We start from the raw sequence: 20,050 nt of genomic DNA, 5'->3' as shown, positions 1-20,050 counted from the left end.
ATAAACAACAGTGGACCCAGCACCAATCTCTGCAGAACTCTGCTGGTCTTCGCCTCCAGGCCAGAAAACAACCCTCCACCACCACTCTTGTCTCCTACTTTCGAGCCAGTTCTGTATCCGTATTGCTAGTTCTCTGTGTATTCCATGTGATCTAACCTTGCTAAATAGTCTACTATAAGGTACCTTGTCAAAGGCTTTACAAAAGACCATGTAGATAGTGTTACCACTCTGCCCTCATCAATCTTTTTGGTTACATCCTCAAAAAAATGTCAATCAAGTTTGTGAGACACGCTTCCCCACGCACAAAGCCATGCTGACTACCCTAAGCAGTCCTTGCCTCTCCAAATGGATGTAAATCCTCTCTCTCAAAATTACCTCCAACAATTTATCCACCGCTGATGTCAGACTCACCAGTCTGTAGTTCCCAGGCTTCTGTTTACATTCTTCTTTAATTAAAGGCGCAACATTCCTCTGGCACCTCTTCCATGGCTATAGGTAATACAAATGTCTCTGCTAGGGGACCCAAGAGTGACATGAGAGGAAATGGTTTCATACATCATATACTTAGGGTAACGAATACACCACCTGGCAAAGTGGTGGAGGCAGGTGTAATTGAGGCATTCGCAATGGCATTGGATTGTTGTTTGGATGGAAGTAATGTGCAAGGATATGGGGGAATAGGAGTAGATTGGCAGTAATTAATAGAACCACTGCAGGCTCAAAGGGCCAAATGGCCTCCTTTTGTACTGTAACAGTTCTGTAATCTGTTTGATTGGCATTCCATTCGGCACCTTGAGCACCCACTCCTTCCACCAACATTGCACTCTCACCGCATCAGTGTGTTGCGTCTACGAGGTCTCTTGGAGAAACTTACCAAGGCTGCTTTAATTGAACCATGTAAACAACAACAGAAATGACCTGGTTATGTATAGCACCCTTAACATAATAAAGCATTCCTGGCATTCAACAAACATTACCAAACAAAGTTTAACACAGAGCAACGTGATCGGATGAAGTAGGTTTTAAGAAGTGTCTTTAAGGAGGAAAGGGGGTCTAGGGATTTAGGGAGTGAATTCCAAGGCTTGGAGTCTAGGCAGCTGAAAACATGGCCACATTCTTGGATTGGTCGTATTCAGGGATTCTGAAGAGACTTGCGTTGGCAGAGCATAGATATCTCAGGACGTCTTAAGGCTGGAGAAATTTACAAAGAAGGGTGAGTGATTTTAAAATCAAAGTACTAAATTTGCAAAACTGGGAGTCAAATTGGTATATACAGGAGTGATGGACAAATGGGACTTGATGGGAATTAGGACATTGGCAGCAAAATTATGAGTAAGTTTAAATTTGCAGGGAGGGTATAGAATTTGGAAGTTCATTGGAACAATTATATCTTGATAGCAAGGGATGTATGAGGGTTTCAGCTATCAATTAACAGAGGCAGGTGCAGAATTGGGCAATTTTGTGGAGGTAACCATCTGCCGAGAACAACAAGGGTAGCATATGTGTGGGATATCACCACCTCCACCTTCATTCATCTTCACTGGGTTAGGGCCTTGAATCACTCTCTAACAGCACTACAAGAGTAACTGTATCAGCTAGACTGCAAGATGTTAGTCTTTATCAACTTGTAAAACCAACGAAGTCGGGACAACAAATGCTGTTATTGTTAGCATCATCCAAATCCTGTTTTTATTTTGAAGATATGCATCATTATTTAAAAAGAAATGTTCTGAAAGTGGTCCAGAATGAGATATGAGAAATGCATTTCTTAATGAGTGATGCTAATCTCTCTGACTTTCTTCAGAAGGCAGTAGAACCATATTCAGTAATTGCAAAGAAGATTGGCATGGCTGCGCCAATCGAACAGCAGAGCCCTTTGCTCTTGTTTTTTTTACAAGCTAGTTTCAAATGACCAAAGGTCCCAAGCGTTGGAGTGAATGGCCAAAGGTCAAACAGTTGATTTGAGGGAAAATTGTTCTTGGCAGTCTGGGGGTTTCCACCCCACGCTGTCACACTTGCCCTTCTTGTAAAGTGATAATTGCCAGAAAGCCTACTCACATTCTGAAAGCTTATGTATCCACCACGGTTTCCAGGGCACAGCCAAATATGCAGAGTACGCAAAAGGATGGTATGAGAGAAAGATAAATTATAGCTTAATGATTTGTGATTTTCTAAAGAAGGGTCTAGGCCCAAAACATCGGCTTTCCTGCTCCTCTGATGCTGCTTGGCCTACTGGGTTCATCCAGCTCTACACCTTGTTATCTCAGATTCTCCAGTATCTGCAGTTCCAACTATCTCAGAAATTATAGCTGGATAGGTTTAAGGGAACAATGAACTTGACTATTGTCTCAATAGCTTAACCTCAATAGCCCACTCAGTAGTTATTCGCATAGTGGATAGCCTTTTAATTAGGTGAGTGTCAGAGGTGAGTCCTCATTCTAATATCCACCCAAGCACTTCCTAGCAAGAACTCCTGTGCATGTTATTCATGGGAAAGTTTACAGCCATCCTACCACTGTTCTGGTGAGATCACAGATTAAAAATAGGATATCAGCATTTGATGTGCCTCAGTTTTTCCCTACTGATGAAATTGTGCATTTTTTTAAAGTTGAAGATTATGACACATTTGTGACAATTGATTTTACTTCCAGATGCATCTGAGAGATTCGTAAAACAGATTAAGAGCTGGGCTGGGACTTACAGGTTTAAAGCCTCCAAGCCACACACCCTTGTGACTTCGAAGTCTATTGGCTATTCCTTCATTGTTCCTGAGCCAAAATCCTGGAACTCCTTTGCTGACAGCATTGTGGATGTGCTTACAAATGGACTGCAAGTGGCTCAAGAAGCAGCTCACCGCCACCTTAAAGAGGACAATTAAGGACAGACAATAAATGCTGATCTTGCTATTGATGCTTACATTCTGGGGATGAATGAATAAACACAGCAAGGAAATTAATTAGACTATCCCTGGTTGAGAATGCTTTAATGGACTCAGAAAGCAGCTTTTTAATGGTTTCTTGCATAGTCCACAGCTCTCGTGATACTCATTTCATCTCCAGCATTCATAGTAAACACAGTAGTGATCCCATGACTGTACTGCACTGTCAGCTGACTCCTCCAAGTTAATGAGGCTGTCTTCATCAACACTGAGATAGTTTGAATCGGTGAGCTGCCTTATACTGCCAGTGGTTTTCATTATACATATTTGCTGTTCATTTCCTTCCATACACTCCTAAACAAACAAGCAAACATACGTACACACACACACTCACCCCACAAAGTCACAATACTATCTTCCTCATGACAAAACAAGGAGTTGGGATCTGGAATGTGCTAGTGGAAAGGGTAGTGACAGCAGATTTTAGTAATATCTTTCAAAAGTGAATTGGACAATTGTGTGAAATGGGAAAAAAATTAATGGAAAGTGCAAAGGAGAGAAACTAATTGAAAAGCTCTTTCAAAGAGCTGGCATAGGCATGTTGAGGTGAGTGGCTACCCTCCCTACTATATGATTATGATCGTCCACCTCTGCAAATCCCTGTGCCCGCCCATAACACAGGAGCTTAAAACAATGAAACATGTGAGGTGAATCATAAAACAGCTACCAACCCTGGACAACAAGCACAAGGGCCAAATGTAGCTCAGGTATGGGACTTGCATTAGTCATCATTGTTGAAAAGACTTGGATTGATGTCTGTTGAGAAATGGAATTAAATGTTTGAAGGTGAGTGGAGGAGGAAGGAACTTTTTAAAAAAAATTGTACACGGCATGGCCATCGCTTACAAAGCCAGAATTTGTCATCCAAGTCCTGATTGCCCTTGATGAGAGAGAGAATTACTTTAGTAGAGAATCAGTAGTTCATTGATTCATAGTGGGATTATGGTTTGCATGAAGCTTATGGATTTCCAAACAGTTTTAATAAAGTGCCACATAAGATACATCCCTGCAAAGCTGAACCCTATGAAGTAAAAGCATGTTGGCTAAGTGACAGGAAACAGAGTAATGGTGAATGGTTTTTGTTAGACTGAAGGAAGATGCATAGAGTACCCTGGGCCAGAAATTATCCTTCGAAAAACATAATCAAAAGATTACCATTATGGCATCGTCATTTGTGAGATCTTGAGCATACTTTTGCTGGCAAGCTTTCAACATTACAACAATGATGTGCTTCAGAAAAGTACTTATTAAATTGAAATGCACTTTGTGATGTCCCAAAGTAGTGAAAATCACTATGGGAATGAAAGCTCATTCTTTCTCCCAAAAGCCCAGACCTCTCATCAACCCTTTGTATTTTCCTTCAGAAACCACATTAAAAACTTGCTCATCTTGTTTGTTATTTTTTCTTTCCCAACGCCTCCCTTTCCCTTTACTCTTTCCTATCTTTTATTCACTGTTCATAAATACATTGTGTCAAACAGCAGTGGTGTATTTTGGGTGCTTACAAGAACATGTGGTGCTTATGAGATCAGTTTTGCCATCTCTTCTGTCAGTACTAGATGCCATGCAATTGCTGTTCTAATCTGTCTCTTCTGTTGCAGACGCAGTGTGATGGAATGGGAAGAACCTCATGACAGTGCATTGTACTGCTTACAGACAGATGGAAATTTCATGATTGCCAGTGGCTCGTCCCGCTATGGTGTTGTGCGTCTCTGGGACAAGAGGCAGACAAAGAGTCTACAGGTAAGGTTGGTCCAGTTTATGCTAAGAATGTTAATTTTCTTTGGTTTCCAGCACTCTATCACCACCTTTTCTAAGAGTACTGACCATCCATTGGTGCTTTATCCCAAATGCCATTTTGTCAGATAACACTCTCTTTCTTGCGTTAATGGGATCGTGGGTTCAAGTCTTACTTGAGACCCTTCAGCACATAATCCACTTGGCACTTTGTCAAGCACTGATGAAGCTGTTTTGCTGTTATCTTTCAAATTAATTGTAAACCGAGGCCCCACTTGCCTCCTTAGGTAGTTGTAAAAGATCCCCATAGCACTATTTTGTACACCTATCCACTCACTTCAGTTACTCCTTCTGGCAAATTCACCACAGTTCTAATATTTCATAAGCTGCTCTCTCTTAAGAGAGAAATGACTAGTGGTGATTTAACGTGAGGGCCACCATGTCTCAACTGAGGAAGAGGGTCCTTCATTGTATCCTCAGATGTTGAATCGGTTCGCTGAAATGGCTAGGTGACTTATTTGCAATGCAGAGTGACACCAACAGTATGGTATCAAAGTGTGAAGCTGGATGAACACAGCAGGCCAAGCAGCATCTCAGGAGCACAAAAGCTGACGTTTCGGGCCTAGACCCTTCATCGGAGAAGGGGACGGGGAGAGGGGGAGGCGGACTGAAGATGGATTGACGAGAAGATAGGTGGAGAGGAGAGTAGAGGTGGGGAGGGGATAGGTCAGTCCAGGGAGGACAGACCGGTCAAGGAGGCGGGATAAGGTTAGTAGGTGGGAAATGGAGGTGCGGCTTGAAGTGGGAGGAGGGGATAGGTGAGAGTAAGAACAGGTTAGGGAGGCAGGGACGAGCTAGGCTGGTTTTGGGATGCAGTGTGGGAAGGGGAGATTTTGAAGCTGGTGAAGTCCGCATTGATACCATTGGGCTGCAGGGTTCCCAAGCGGAATATGAGTTGCTGTTCCTGCAGCCTTCAGGTGGCATCATTATGGCACTGCAGGAGGCCAATGATGGACATGTTGTCTAAGGAATGGGAGGGGGAGTTAAAATGGTTCGCGACCAGGAGGTGCAGTTGTTTATTGCGAACCGAGCAGAGGTGTTCTGCAAAGCGGCCTCCAAGCCTCCGCTTGGTTTTCCCAATGTAGAGGAAGCCACACCGGGTACAGTGGATACAGAATACCACAGTGGCAGATGTGCAGGTGTCCACTGTACCCAGTGTGGCTACCTCTACATTGGGGAAACCAAACGGACGCTTGGGGACCGCTTTGCAGAACACCTCCGCTCAGTTCGCAATAAACAACTGCACCTCCTGGTCGCGAACCATTTTAACTCCCCCTCCCATTCCATAGACGACATGTCTATCATGGGCCTCCTGCAGTGCCACAATGATGCCACCCAAAGGTTGCAGGAACAGCAACTCATATTCCGCTTGGGAACCCTGCAGCCCTATGGTATCAATGTGGACTTCTCAAGCTTCAAAATCTCCCCTTCCCCCACTGCATCCCAAAGCAGCCCAGCTTGTCCCTGCCTCCCTAACCGGTTCTTCCTCTCACCTATCCCCTCCTCCCACCTCAAGCCACATCTCCATTTCCCACCTACTAACCTCATCCCGCCTCCTTGATCTGTCCATCCTCCCCGGACTGACCTATCCCCTCCCCACCTATCTTCCCCTCTATCCATCTTCAGTCCGCCTCCACCTTTCTCCTTATTTATCTCAGAACCCTCTCCACATCCTCCTTTCTGATGAAGGGTCTAGGCCCGAAACGTCAGCTTTTGTGCTCCTGAGATGCTGCTTGGCCTGCTGTGTTCATCCAGCTTCACACTTTGTTATCTTGGATTCTTCAGCATCTGCAGTTTCCCTTATCTCTGACCAACAGCATGGGTTCAGTTTCCTCCCTCTAGAAGTGAGACGCACATTGTATGACTCTGAGTAAAGAAGCTTTATTTGAAACTCCAATTAGATTATTTCATGATGTTCAGGAGATGGTGGCATGCTCTGGGGATACAAATTTAAATTCTACTACACTTGGAGGTGGAAATTTAATGAAGATGTGAAATTGAAAGTTCGAGGAATGAGGAATACTGATTATCATAAGCACTTGTCTGGTTCTGTAATATCTTTTAGGGGAGGAAATTTTCTTTTACCTGACCTGGCCGAAATGTGACTACAGCAATGTAGTAGACTTTTAGCTATTTTCTGGAAATAGCCTAGCAAGCCATCCATTCAAGTACATTTTTAAAAAATGAGCAATAGAACATAGAACAGTACAGCACAGTACAGGCCCTTCGGCCCACAATGTTGTGCCGAACAATACCAGTGACACCCACACCCCATGAAAAAAAAACCTGATGTTTACGGCCCCTAGTTTTGGACTTGCTTGCACGTAAAAATATTTTCATGTCTACCATCAAAACGCTTTACAGGTCACCTTTTCTAGCTCAATCTGCCCAGTCCTTCTTTCTGGTTGAGCCCTACAAATAAGCCAATGAAGCTAATGTATTGCTGAAATATTGCTATTACATCAACACCTGTCTGAAATTTGCTCTTCATACAAAATATAGCCACTGTTAATCAGGCACTCACTATAGTTGATCAATATCCAGTCTCCTGTGAAAAATAAGAGATTGAGAAGTGTTATTGAGATTCTGGTATTCCAGCAGAGGGCAGCAAACATAAAGGTTGAAACAGGAGATTGTCCTAACGGTCCGTTAGCTTTAGTGTACTGCAGCGTTTCCTGTGCAAATAACAGCAAAGGCAGGTTGTGGAACTAATCAATGCTTTGTTTCCTTTTCCTCCAGGTTTTTTTCCTCTCCTCCCCCAGCAGCAGCAGCCCTGTTTACTGCCTCCGATTTACTACCTCACATCTCTACAGTGTCTTGGCCCATGCGCTTTACATGTTGGATTTTACAATCTGTGACCAACAGCACGGGAAATAAATGGATGAGAATACCAAATACCAGGGATCCCAATACTGCACATCAGAAGTCGACATGTTGTCAGTTGCTACTTTGAGACAGGAATTACTCATTCACATCCAATGCCGCAATCCCTTAAAGAATCGCATTTTTGTTTTTAAATAGAGGAAGATTCCTTTATTTGCAATAAATTTTACGACTTATCTGTTAATGTGTAATAAGTCAACTGATTCCTATTATTAACCTTGCCTGAAGTAGTTGTAGTGATGTTGTGATGGTTGAAAGCAAAAATCTTTGTTCAACTGGATACTAACCTTGTCTCTCAATGATCCAATGCTTCAGATATGAAGGCAAACTTTCCAAACAGCAAGATCCCACAAACACCAACTGAAAGATCATCATTAATATTAGTTTTTACCACTGGCATTTCAGGGAGGAACATCGGACCATTAGCCTTTAAGAAATTTCCGCTGTTAAGATGCTGGCTGGAGAAGTTTCTAAGCAGACAGATAAGGCCATTGCTTCACCACTTCGTTCGAAGCTCAGAGAGTCACTCATTGTTGCTTCATAGAAGATGGAAAGAAGAATCCACCTGGATTCCTGCTCCTATCTTTTTGTCCATTTGCTCCTTGTGAACAAGACTTGGACTTTTTTTAAAATTCATGGCTCAGCATGTGGGTGTCAGGCCAACATTTATTGCTCATTCCTAATTAGCCCTGCAAGACTTAAGGTAAATAATAGCTTCTAGAACAGCAGTTGCTAGAAAAGCTCCGCATCTGTGAAGAAAAAGTCAGAGTTAACATTTTGGGTCCCGTGCCCCTTCAAACAATAATAGCAGCTTCCTGATTGAAGTACCAATGCCCTGTAAATGCCTGTACCCTACCACAGAGCAATGCTGTCCCATTAAGCACTCCTTGGTCAGATGTCGCAATGGGTCAGATAAAGAGTAAAGCTCCCTAAAATCTTTTGAACTAAAAGTTCTCTCTGCACTGCCCCCAACAATGGTTAATTATTCAGTTCAGCCTTTCTTTAAACCACTTACATCAGTGTTACTGAATTATTTGCGCTTTCTGGAGTCGATGGCAGAGGACCACAGCTATGGCCAAGGACTCACTGGCAGATGTAGGCAGCTCACATTAATTCTGGACACTTATTTCAGACTTGTGCACCAGGTAACAAAATGGAAATCAGTGAAATCTTGATTCAAAACTATATCCCAGGTTGAAATGCAGAACAACACTTTAGAAATAGTAGGATGAGGGCAAAGGACCTGGGTTATAAAAAGTAAGCCTAGAACTTAAGTGTTGTGTTAATAAACAGCTGGAATTAATTGCCAGGGTGATTTGAGGGTCAGACCTTGAACTACTGGATGCTGTTTGGAAAAACAGGAGGTTTGATTTTCTGTGAAGTGATAGAACCGGAGGAAAACCTTACCTTGTGCACATCACTTTCAGTTTGAGCAAAAATGTGACTTTTAAAGATTTTAATTCAGAACGCAGTAAAATGTGTGCGTCACTTTAAATCCTACATTTTATCCTATATTGTGTTGTCAATGGGAGTTGGGGCTAAGATCAGTTATAACCTCACTGAGACTGATAAGTTGAAAGATCACCCAGTTTGACAAGACTGGGACAGCTAAGAAAGTGAGATTATGAACTTTGGTAGGAAAAATAGATGTGTAGACTATTTTCTAAACAGTGAAAGATTTCAGAAATCTGAAGCACAAAGGGACTTAGGTGTTCTAATCCAGGATTCTCTTAAGGTTAGCATGCAGGTAGAGCTGGTAGTTAGGAAGGGAAATGCAATGTCGGCATTCATTTTGAGGGAAAGAATACAAGAGCAAGGATGTAGTGAGGCTGTTTTTAAAAAAAAAATTAGAATATTGTGAGCAATTTTGAATGCCAGAATTTAAGGAAGAATGTGCAAGGCTTGGAGAGGAGGTTTGTAGGATGATCCTAGGCATAAAGGGCTTTTCATATGAGGACTCTGGTTCTGTACTCAATGGAGTTTAGGATGAAGTGGATCAAGGGTTACGGGGAGAAGGCAGAATAGTATTGAGAAACATATCAGCCGTGATCAAATGTTGGAGCAGACCTGTTGGGCCAAATAGCTAATTTCTGCTCCTAGATCCTATTGTTCTTAGAAGAAACATCTGCAACCATTTACATAAATGTGCAAAGGCAAAAATCAAAAACTGACCTAACTGCATCATCACAGGGTGAATCTCCAATGTATAAAATTAAATCCTTTAGTTACTGGATGTACTGGAATTAGAGGAGTTATGCAACTTGATCATTAACAGGAGGATTAATGTCTTATTTTCTTCCCCGTGTTATACAAGATAGTGTGTGCCAACCAAGCCCTTTCAGACAGTCAGGCCTGTTCCACCAACCCACACACACATATTCTGAAACTTGGGGAAAAAGTGAATAATTGTTCAGTTAAAAGCAGCCAAGACATTAAATGGTTAGAGGAAAATTCGGAGGACAGTGTTTATTGTTCTCTGCTAACTCTACATCCCTCTTCCACAGTTAGGCAACCAGGGGCTCCCAGGAGAGAGAAATCAGTAGAGAGAGTTCCTCTCAGGGTTAAGAGATCACACTTTGCAGATTAAATGTAAACTGTATATTTCATGACTGAACTTTACACCTCTCCAAAACCAGTAACATTCTGCTTTTCCCATTTCATTTGTGACTTAATTTCAACCCCACTCACGACAATACATCATCCAATATACTGAAATTTGGGCCACAGGGCTTCACAGTTAGCAGCATAAATGCCACAAAGGCATTCAAATCCTTGAGACAGCCTATTTTCGCCATCACTAGCATCTACTAAAGTAGGATTTCGGCTTTGCAGCATTGATTTAGAGTATTTTAGACAGTGTTCAGGTTCACTGCGTTTTACATTCGACATCTCCATCTTCAGCCACTTTCACGTTCTTCAGCTCCCGCAGAACTTCCTGTTCCAGCTGCAAAATTTCTCTCGGCTTTTGGTACTGAGGGGTGAATAGAAATTTCAGTTAATGTGTATAAAGTATTTGAAAATATAATATGTCAACCATGTATCTGTTGCAGTTTCTCTGCTCTCAATCTTAAGCACAGCCAGAGCCATCTACAGCTTTATCATTCTTGACATTCTCAATAGGGGAGGTGGTGGTATTATCTTCGCTGGATTATTCATCCAGAGACTCGGCTCATGTTCTGGGGACCCAGGTTAAAATCCTGCCGTGGCAGATGGTGGGATTCCATTTCAATAAAAATAATAAAATTCACAATCTAATAATGACCATGAATCCATTGTCAATTGTTGGAAAAACCGAAAGGAAACTGCCATCCTTACCTGGTTTGTCCTACATGTGACTCCAGACTCAGAGCAATGTGGCTGACCCTTAACTGCCTTCTGGGCAAATAAGAATGGGCAATAAATGCTGCCTAGTCAGTAATGCCCTCATCCCAAGAATGAATAAAGGACTTAAAAAACCCACGTGTCTTCTGGGAGGAAAATGTTTCCCTTACTTAACTATCAACTGCATCAAATCGCCATAGTTTCTTCAAAGCCACTTCACGTTCCTCTCCAAGCCATGCACCATCCTGACTTTCAAATATATTGTGGTTCCTTCACTGTTGCTGGGTCATTCCTGAAACTACCTCACAGCACCATGGGTATAACTACATTCCAAGCACTGCAGAAGTTCAAGAAAGGTGCTCACCACCACCTTCAAGGACAGTTGACCTTGTAAGTGGTGCTCTAATCTCAAAAGCATACGAAATAGAAATCCTAACTGCCCAACTTTTGAATGGACTTACTGTGATGATGAGGGTATTGTTAGCATGTGTGAAACTAAGAGCTGAACCATCCAAGGGCAATCCACACCGATCCATGTCTGGAATGTTAAATCTCTTATAATACCTGGACAGAGCAAGAGGAAACTCAGGTCAGTTTCAGTCCTATACTTTGTTCGTAACAAAAGCTTTAGCCATACAAATAAATACAGAAACTAGTGTAATTTACACTTTTCATGTGCTTAGGATGTCTCCAAAGTACCTCAGTTAATGAACTATTCTTGAAGTGTAGTCACTAATAAGAAATTTAGCCACTAATTTATACATAGCAAGTTCTTGAGCATTAATAAGATAATATGCATAAAATCTTTCTGATGATCAATATTCAACAGGACACCGGTGTAACTCCTGGAAACTCTTCAAATAGAGCACTGGAAATTCTGAAATCTAATCAGGAGCAGATACAGTCTTGGTTTGACAGCAGACCCTTCCACAACTGCACAGAAGATTCATACTCACTTGTATTCAGCACTCTGGAGTAAGCCATGAACCCACAAACAAATTATTTCACAAAAGTATCTTTTTAAAAAGGGAACCAAAGGAATCAATATTAAGGGAGTTGTTGAAAGATGCAACGATTAAGTAGGAGATTATTGGGAAATGATAGCATTGTGACATCCTCACTGGTGTGTTCAAACTAACATTCTGGGAATAGTTTAAAATCCGACAATGGCAACTAGTGGAATTTAAATTCAATTTATTAACAAATGTGGAATTGAAACCTTGGTTATAAGGGTCTTGTGGCATAGCCCTACCGACCAGAATATCATTGAGGTTCACATACCTAATTCAGAGAATTTGGGCACATCATTTATGCTCGTTGTTTAAATCCACTTACATTGCTGCTTTTCTCCTGTATCAGCTGTTGCTCCAGGCTTCCGAATTTTCCAGATAATGTTTCCCCAACCTCAACCTGCCATTGTCCCTGGGATCCCACCTGCCCCGGTCTTATATGAGAGGCCAGTTATTTTGGAACTGAGCCTGATTTCAGATTTCCACATGAAACATCTCAGCATCTAAACTTCCTCACAGTCTTATACATTTTAATAAGATCCCACCTCTTTTCTAACAAACTCCACCAAATATATGCTCAGTCTCTCCTCAATCAAAAATAAATGAAACATTTCTCTTGCTTCATGTGGCTACATTAATCCCTCTGGCACTCCATCAGTACAAAACAGCTTTGGAGTCCAAAAGCAAATCCATGGATTCACTCATGAAGAATGGGTTATGGATGAGGTCATGGAAACAGACTGCAGTCATGGAACTCATACTCTATCAGAATTAGCACTGCCGAAGAAAGGCTCGTGAAAGGACAGCAACTGACAAAAGAAATCCTTTATGTGAAAACAAGGAGAAAAAAAAAACAAACGTTGGAAAATCAAAATAAAAATAATGTAATCTCACAACTGGTACACAGGTTTCTCAAGAAAGAGAAATAGCCCCGCATAGAACATTTAACTCAGAACTGAGAAACAGAATTACTTTTTGTTTGATGTTCTCACAATGCAACATCTCTGCTCTGGGTCAATTGTGGCACTGTAGACTTTTCTGGGGTATGGCAGATTTCGGATTCTCCACTGGAAGCTTGTCTTGGTGTCTTTCCTTGTGAAAATAGGCTGCAACAAAATATAAAAATCATACATAAAATGTAAACATATCGGTGGACTTCACGACAATATATTTATCATGTTGGGAGACAGGTAAATAGCATTTTTTAAATACAAGAAGGAATGTACACTCTTACATCATTAAAGTTCACATACCTACTTCAGAGAATTAAATCCACTTACATTGCTGCTATTCTCCTGTATCAGCTGCTGTTCTAAGCTTCCGAATGTTCCAGATGATGTTTCCCCAACCTCAACCTGCCATTGTCCCTGGGATCCCAATTGACTCTGCCGCCTCCACTTTCTGACTGTGAGCATCAAAAAGTAACAATATGATAAATATGTAAACCAAATATAATGTTACATGTAACATTATAAGGAAACCAAATGACCTGCAAAAAAATACCCTGTATTCATCAGCTATAGCTGCACAAAAGTACGCTTCATTACTGGTAATTCCATCACTCATACTTTTAAGATAGCTATTCAGAAAAGGTGAATCTGCTCTGGAATCAAAGTGGAGTGCAACTGTAAATATGGAGACATATGGCAACCTAACCATAACCATTTAATGTGTTTTTAAAATATTTATCAAATGCTGTCAAAGAGTCACACATGAATGACATAAACCATTCTTTTTAAGAAATATGTTCGCTAGATATAACCATCAGGGTTGATTGTATACACAGTTCATAACAAGAAAGTGGTGCGTAGCTTTGAATTGATGCAGTTACAATGCGATGATGCACCCATAATGGGATATGGTGTTCCAATGTATTGACACAGTAAGAAAGAAGTGACATATATTCAAGACAGCTCACTGTGTCACCTGAAGATGTACCCTGAAACATTTCTACATTTGTCCTGCTAGCAGATTCAGGTCTTTAAGAGCAATTTATTCAAGCTACATTCATACTATGCAGTTGAAACATGGGTTGGATGGAAACAGACAAAAGATCCCACAAAAATATATAACAGAGTTCAGTCAAATTTACACCAGTGAAGGTTTACAAAGGCAGACCAGTTTTCTACAAGCTAATATAAAAAATATTATGCCATAGGATGAGTAACTTTTTTCGACATTAAGGCACTGTTTAACCAAAAATGATTTCACAAAAATAAACTGGTGTCCAAGGCACACTGCAATGGTTGAAGGAAGATAATCATGATTGTTAGAGGCCGATCTTGGACTCAGAATATTACTATCAGAATAAGGATCTTCAGTCCATCTTAAATGTTTTAATTAATTTACTTCCTACTACATACACAACTTTTCTGATAATGACAAAGTCGGCTATGGCCTGCAGCATGACCTGGGTAACATTCAGACATGGGCAGAAAAGTGCAGGTCACATTTGATTAGATTAGATTCCCTACAGTGTGGGAACAGGTCCTGCAGCCCACAGGTCCACACCGCCCCTTGCAGCATCCCACCCAGACCCATCCCCCTATAACCCACATACCCCTGAACACTACATGCAATTTAGCATGGCCAATTCATCTAGCCTGCACATCTTTGGACTGTGGGAGGAAACCGGAGCACCCAGAGGAAATCCACGCAGACAGGTGGAGAACGTGCAAACTCTGCACAGACACTCGCCCGAGGATGGAATCGAACCCGAGTTGCTGACGCTGTGAGGCTGCAGTGCTAACCACTGAGCCACCATGCCACCCCAACTTGTGTGACAGAAATGTCACATAATAATCACCTTCAACAGGTGAAATCCCAGATATGTCCCTTTGACTTTCAATGGTCTCATCACTAATGAACCCACACACCCAATCCAACATGTTGAGTCTGTCAGAGGCTAGAGGCTGAACAGGATCAGATATATGAGCTCAAGACACCTTGCAACTCCTTTTGACTCCTTCAAAGCTGCTCCCCCATCTGTAAGTGTGAAGTGAACTGGATTCTCAATGCTTGCCTCGCATAATGCGTACAACCTACAGTCTGCACTGCAACAACTCACCAAACTAACTTCAACATCACTGCAATCCCCATTAGCTGTCACATCAACAGAAGTATTGCAGAAGGACTATCACCACCAAGTTCCCTTCCATCCTAACCCAAACATTTATCGCTATTTCTTTGTCACTGGATGAGAATCGTCTGCCAAACACCATTGAGGAAACAAAAACGGAAATTGCTGGAAACATTCAGATTTAGCAGCATCTGTGGAGAAAAAGCAGAGTTAGTAGTTTGGGTCAGAGACCCTTCTTCAGAACAGTCACTAACCTCCAAGGTTTTGGAGTAGATCTGTAGCTCGGGTTGTGGGTGTTGAGGTTGGTTGGTTGGCTCGCCAAGCTGGTTTATTGTTCCGCAGACGTCTTGTTACCGTGCTTGGTAACATCCTCAGTGTAGCCTCTGATGAAGCATTGCTGTGTTTTCCTACCTGACTTTTAAACTCTGGGATCCGTTGCGACGGATTGCCTCACTTCTGGGTTTCTTCCGTTGCTGAATGTATATGGGGTCGAACTCCATGTGTTTTTTAATAGCCTGCTTCGTGGAGTGCCGTGCTTCCAGGAATTCTCGTGCTTGTCTCTGCCTAGCCTGTCCCAGGATTCTTGGTGTTGTCTCAGTCAAAGTCGTGGTTCTCCTTGTCCATGTGGATTGAGACGACTATGTACTGGTCGTATCTTTTTTGTAGCTACAAAAAGTCACAACCAATACTCACTCATCTCAATCCACAAGGACAAGGAGAGCCATGACTTCAACTGGGACAACACCAAGATCCTGGGGCAGGCTAGGCAGAGAAAAGCACGAGAATTCCTGGAAGCACGGCACTCCACGAAGCAGGCTATTAAAAAACACATTGAACTCAACCCCATATACATTTCACTACGAAGGAAACCCGGAAGTGAGGCAATCCATCACAACAGACCCTCGAGTTTAAAAGTCAGGTAGGAAAAAACACCGACGCTTCATCAGAGGCTGCACCAAGGATGTTACCAAGCACGGTAACGAAACGGCTGCAGCACAATAAACCAGCTCAGCGAGCCAACCAACCTCAACAGTCACTTACCTGAAACATTCACTTTGTTTTCTTCCTACAGATACTGCTAGACCTGCTAAGTTTTTCCAGCAATTTCTGTTTTGCTTTCTGATTTCCAAAATCAGTACTTCTTTGAGTTTTTTGTTTGTTTAGTGACTATTGTGGAAAGATCATTACTACAAGGACACCAGTGAAGACAAGGTTCATCAATACAGGTTTGGAGCAGCTGAGGATGTCCAAATTATCGCAGCTTTACCCTTGAAAGTAACACCAAGGACAGGATTTCTGAAAGCGCATGTATAAAATTGCTTTCAGTTTTCAAATTTACCAAAGAAACATAAAAGAAACTCTTTGACTGGCTTACTGCTATAGGAAAGTCTGCAATTAATAATATGATTTTTACCTAAGAGTTGATCATTGGAGATTCCATACTCTTCTACCATTTCACTGCCATCTGGAAAGAGATAATGTACTTTTCTCTTGCCTTGTTGGGAGTAAAGAGAAAGACAAAGCTATATAATGAGTCAGTTACAATTAATCCAAAAAGGCTACAAATTACATAAGTTTTGCACTAAACCAGATCTACATTTTAAATCTTGATCCATATGGAGTTAGTCTGAGACCTAACATTCAAGCTCTCCCAACCTCCAGCAAACTTAGTTTAAGTACTTTTTGCACTCTCTCCTCTCCGTTACATTGCAGCACTGCATTTCCGGCAGAGTTTGTACCATATTCTATTCACCCACAGCACACACTCCTCTCCTTCACAGATGTCTTATGGCAAAGACAGACGTCATTCAGCTCATCACGCCTGCACCAGATCTTAAAGTGAGTATTATCTAGTGCCAAATTCCTGCATTTTCCCCATACCCTTGCAAATTTTGGAGTCACAGAGACATACAGCACAAAAATGGACCCTTTGGTCCAGCTTGTCCATGCCGACTAGATATCCCAGATAAATCTAGTCCCATGTGGCAGCATTTGGCCCATATTCCTCTAAACCCTTCTAGAGGTACTAGATATCTTAAAACGCATAGAGGTGGATAAATCCCTGAGACCTGATCAGGTATACCCTAGAACTGCGTGGGAAGTTAGGGAAGCGATAGCTGGGCCCCTTAGTGAGATATTTGTATCATCGATAGCCACAGGTGAGGTGCCGGAAGACTGGAGGTTGGATAATGTGGTGCCACTATTTGGGAATGGTATTAGGAAAAATCAGGGAACTATAGAGTGGTAAGCCTGACATCAGTGGTGGGCAAGTTGTTGGAGGGAATCCTGACTAATTAGAGATAGTCAACATGATTTTGTGTATGGGAAGTCATGTTTCACTAACTTGATTGAGTTTGAAGAAGTAATGATGAGGATTGATGAAGGCAGAGCGGTGGATATGATCTACACAGACTTCAGTAAGGCACTCGACAAGGTTCCTCATGGTAGACTAGTTAGCAAGGTTGGATCACATGCAGTACAGGGAGTACTAGCCATTTGGATACAGAGCTGGCTTAAAGGTGAAGACAGAGGGTAGTGGTGGAGGGTTGCTTTTCAGATTGGAGGTCTGTGATCAGTGGCGTGCCAAAAAGATCGGTGCTGGGGTCACTGCTTTTCGTCATTTATATAAATTGTTTGGATGTAAACATAGGAAGTATGGTTAGTAAGTTTGCTGATGACACCAAAATTAGAGGCGTAGTCAATAGTGAAGAGTACAACGGGATCTTGATCAAATAGCCAAGTGGCAGATGGAGTTTAATTTAGCTAAATGCAAGGTGTTCCATTTATGGAGAGGCAAATCAGTGCAGGACTTAAACGCTTATTGGTAAGGGCCTGGGGAGTGTTACTGAACAAAGAGACCTTGGAGTACAGGTTCATTGTTCCTTAAAAGTGGAGTCACAGGTAGACAGGATAGTGAAGAATGCATTTGGTATGTTTCCCTTCATTGGTCAGCGCACTGAGTATAGGTGTTAGGAGGCCATGTTGCAGCTGTACAGGACATTGGTTAGGCCACTTTTGGAATTCTGGTCACTCTGACAATACGAAGGAAGTTGTGAAACTTAAAAGAGTTCAGAGAAGATTTTCAAGCATGTTGCCAGGGTTGGAGGGTTTTAAGCATAGGGAAAGGCCAAATAGGCTGGGGCGATTTTCCCTGGAGCGTCGGATGCAGAGGTAACACTTTAAACAGGTTTATAAAATCATAAGCAGCATGGATAGGGTGAATAGTCAAGGTCTTTTCTGTGGGGGGTTTAAGTTTACGATGAGAGGGGAAAGATTTAAAAAGGACCTCAGGGGCAGCTTTTTCACACAAATGGTAGTGTGTTTATGAAATGAGCTGCCAGATAAAGTGGCAGAGGTGGGTACAATTACAACGTTTAAAAAGGCATCTGGATGGGTACTTTTATTCTGATAATCATCTTGAACACCTCAACTTAACAAAGATAATGGGAACTGCAGATGCTGGAGAATCTGAGACAACAAAGTGTGGAGCTGGATGAACACAGCAGGCCAAGCAGCATCTCAGGAGCACAAAAGCTGATGTTTCGAGCCTAGACCCTTCATCAGAAAAGCGGGATGGGGAGCGGATTCTGAAATAAATAGGGACAGAGGGGAAGGTGAACCAAAGATGGATTGACGAGAAGATAGGTGGAGAGGAGAGTATAGGTGGGGAGGGGATAGGTCAGTTCGGGGAGGACGGACAGGTCAAAGGGGCAGGATGAGGTTAGTAGGTAGGTAATGGAGGTGCGGCTTGAGGGGGGAGGAGGAGGTGGTTGGGAGGAAGAAAAGGTTAGGGAGGCGGGGACGAGCTGGGCTGGTTTTGGGATGCAGTGGGGGGAAGGGGAGATTTTGAAGCTGGTGAAATCCACATTGCAGCCCAATGGTATCAGGGTTCCCAAGCGCAATATGAGTTCCTGTTCCTGCAACCTACCGGTGGCATCATTGTGGCACTGCAGGAGGCCCAGGATGGCCATGTCGTATAAGGAATGGGAGGGGGAGTAAAAATAGTTCGCAACTGGGAGGTGCACTCGTTTACTGCAGACCGAGCGTAGGTGTTCTATAAAGTTTGGGGACCGCTTTGCAGAACACCTATGCTCGGTCCACAGTAAACAACTGCACCTCCCAGTTGCGAACCATTTCAACTCACCCTCCTATTCCTTAGACGACATGGCCATCCTAGGCCTCCTGCAGTGCCACGATGATGCCACCTGAAGGTTGCAGGAACAGCAACTCATATTCCGCTTGGGAACCCTGCAGCACAACGGTATCAATGTGGATTTCACCAGCTTCAAAATCTCCCCTCCCCCCACTGCATCCCAAAACCAGCCCAACTCGTCCCCGCCTGCCTAACCTGTTCATCCTCTCACCTATCCCCTCCTCCCACCCCAAGCCGCACCTCCATCTCCTACCTACTAACCTCATCCCACCCCCTTGACCTGTCCGTCCGTCCTACTGACCTATCCCCTCCCTACCTCCCAACATACTCTCCTCTCCACCTATCTTCTCCTCTATCTATCTTCGATCCGCCTCCCTCTCTCTCCCTATTTATCCCAGTTCCCTCTCCCCACCCCCCTTTTCTGATGAAGGGTCTAGGCCCGAAACGTCAGCTTTTGTGCTCCTGAGATGCTGCTTGGCCTGCTGTGTTCATCCAGCCTCACATTTTATTATCTCGGATCCATGGTCTGTTGCTTTCTTCTCAGGTGCCCCAGGCATCCCTCTCGTGCAACACTGCTGTTTTTGTCACCTCCCTGCCCCGAAACCTTTCTCACCCTCCTGCCCCGCTGCTGTTTTTTTACCCGTTCTATAATACTACTGTTTCCCTTGTCCTTCAACCTCCATCCCCTCTCGCCCCCATCCCAATACCCTCCTGCTGTTCTCACTCTTCAGTATCACCGCTCTCCCTCCTCCATCCCCCTCACCGTCCTGAACCACCGCCGTTTTTCTCGCCGCCCTCAGACTCTCGAGCCAACTCTGCGCCGCCATCTTGCTGCACCGTTGCAGTTTCCATGGTGACGCGATCACCAA

At 42.9% G+C, this 20,050-nt stretch overlaps 3 protein-coding genes across 5 annotated transcripts in view; 2 read left to right on the top strand and 1 right to left on the bottom strand.

The window, feature by feature from the left end:
- The window catches only part of fbxw4 (F-box and WD repeat domain containing 4), a 136,074-nt gene extending 128,272 nt beyond the window's left edge, over nucleotides 1-7,802 (top strand). For all 3 annotated transcript variants that reach the window (XM_048551139.1, XM_048551140.1, XM_048551138.1), the window contains 2 exons: nucleotides 4,540-4,681; nucleotides 7,475-7,802. In XM_048551139.1, the coding sequence (XP_048407096.1) occupies nucleotides 4,540-4,681; nucleotides 7,475-7,612 (280 nt within the window). In that variant the 3' untranslated portion in view covers nucleotides 7,613-7,802. The remainder of the gene's footprint in view (nucleotides 1-4,539; nucleotides 4,682-7,474) is intronic.
- dpcd (deleted in primary ciliary dyskinesia homolog (mouse)) lies at nucleotides 6,980-20,039 on the bottom strand. The gene is made up of 6 exons (XM_048551457.2): nucleotides 19,945-20,039; nucleotides 16,443-16,523; nucleotides 13,230-13,354; nucleotides 12,922-13,055; nucleotides 11,401-11,503; nucleotides 6,980-10,589 (listed from the first exon to the last, which is right to left on the bottom strand). The coding sequence occupies exons 1-6, from the start codon at nucleotides 20,006-20,008 to the stop codon at nucleotides 10,485-10,487; spliced, it is 612 nt and encodes a 203-aa protein (XP_048407414.1). The 5' UTR covers nucleotides 20,009-20,039; the 3' UTR covers nucleotides 6,980-10,484.
- poll (polymerase (DNA directed), lambda) overlaps nucleotides 19,612-20,050 on the top strand; it is a 24,441-nt gene continuing 24,002 nt past the window's right edge. The window contains exon 1 of the mRNA XM_048551456.2: nucleotides 19,612-19,705. The gene's annotated coding sequence lies outside the window, so the exon portion shown is untranslated. The remainder of the gene's footprint in view (nucleotides 19,706-20,050) is intronic.

This window comes from Stegostoma tigrinum, chromosome 20, assembly GCF_030684315.1.
Source record: "Stegostoma tigrinum isolate sSteTig4 chromosome 20, sSteTig4.hap1, whole genome shotgun sequence".
Lineage (NCBI taxonomy): Eukaryota > Metazoa > Chordata > Chondrichthyes > Orectolobiformes > Stegostomatidae > Stegostoma > Stegostoma tigrinum.
Note: the sequence above shows the minus strand (reverse complement) of the source record. Positions and strands in the feature narration are given on the sequence as shown.

Excerpts from the sequence above, each read along its gene's own strand:
- dpcd (XM_048551457.2), bottom strand. The coding sequence starts at position 20,008 with ATGGCGGCGCAGAGTTGGCTCGAGAGTCTGAGGGCGGCGAGAAAAACG. Across the intron at positions 16,524-19,944 it reads AACGGCGGTGGTTCAGGACG|GCAAGAGAAAAGTACATTAT; the intron begins GTGAGGGGGATG and ends ACTCCCAACAAG. Across the intron at positions 13,355-16,442 it reads CTCCAATGATCAACTCTTAG|TCAGAAAGTGGAGGCGGCAG; the intron begins GTAAAAATCATA and ends TGATGCTCACAG.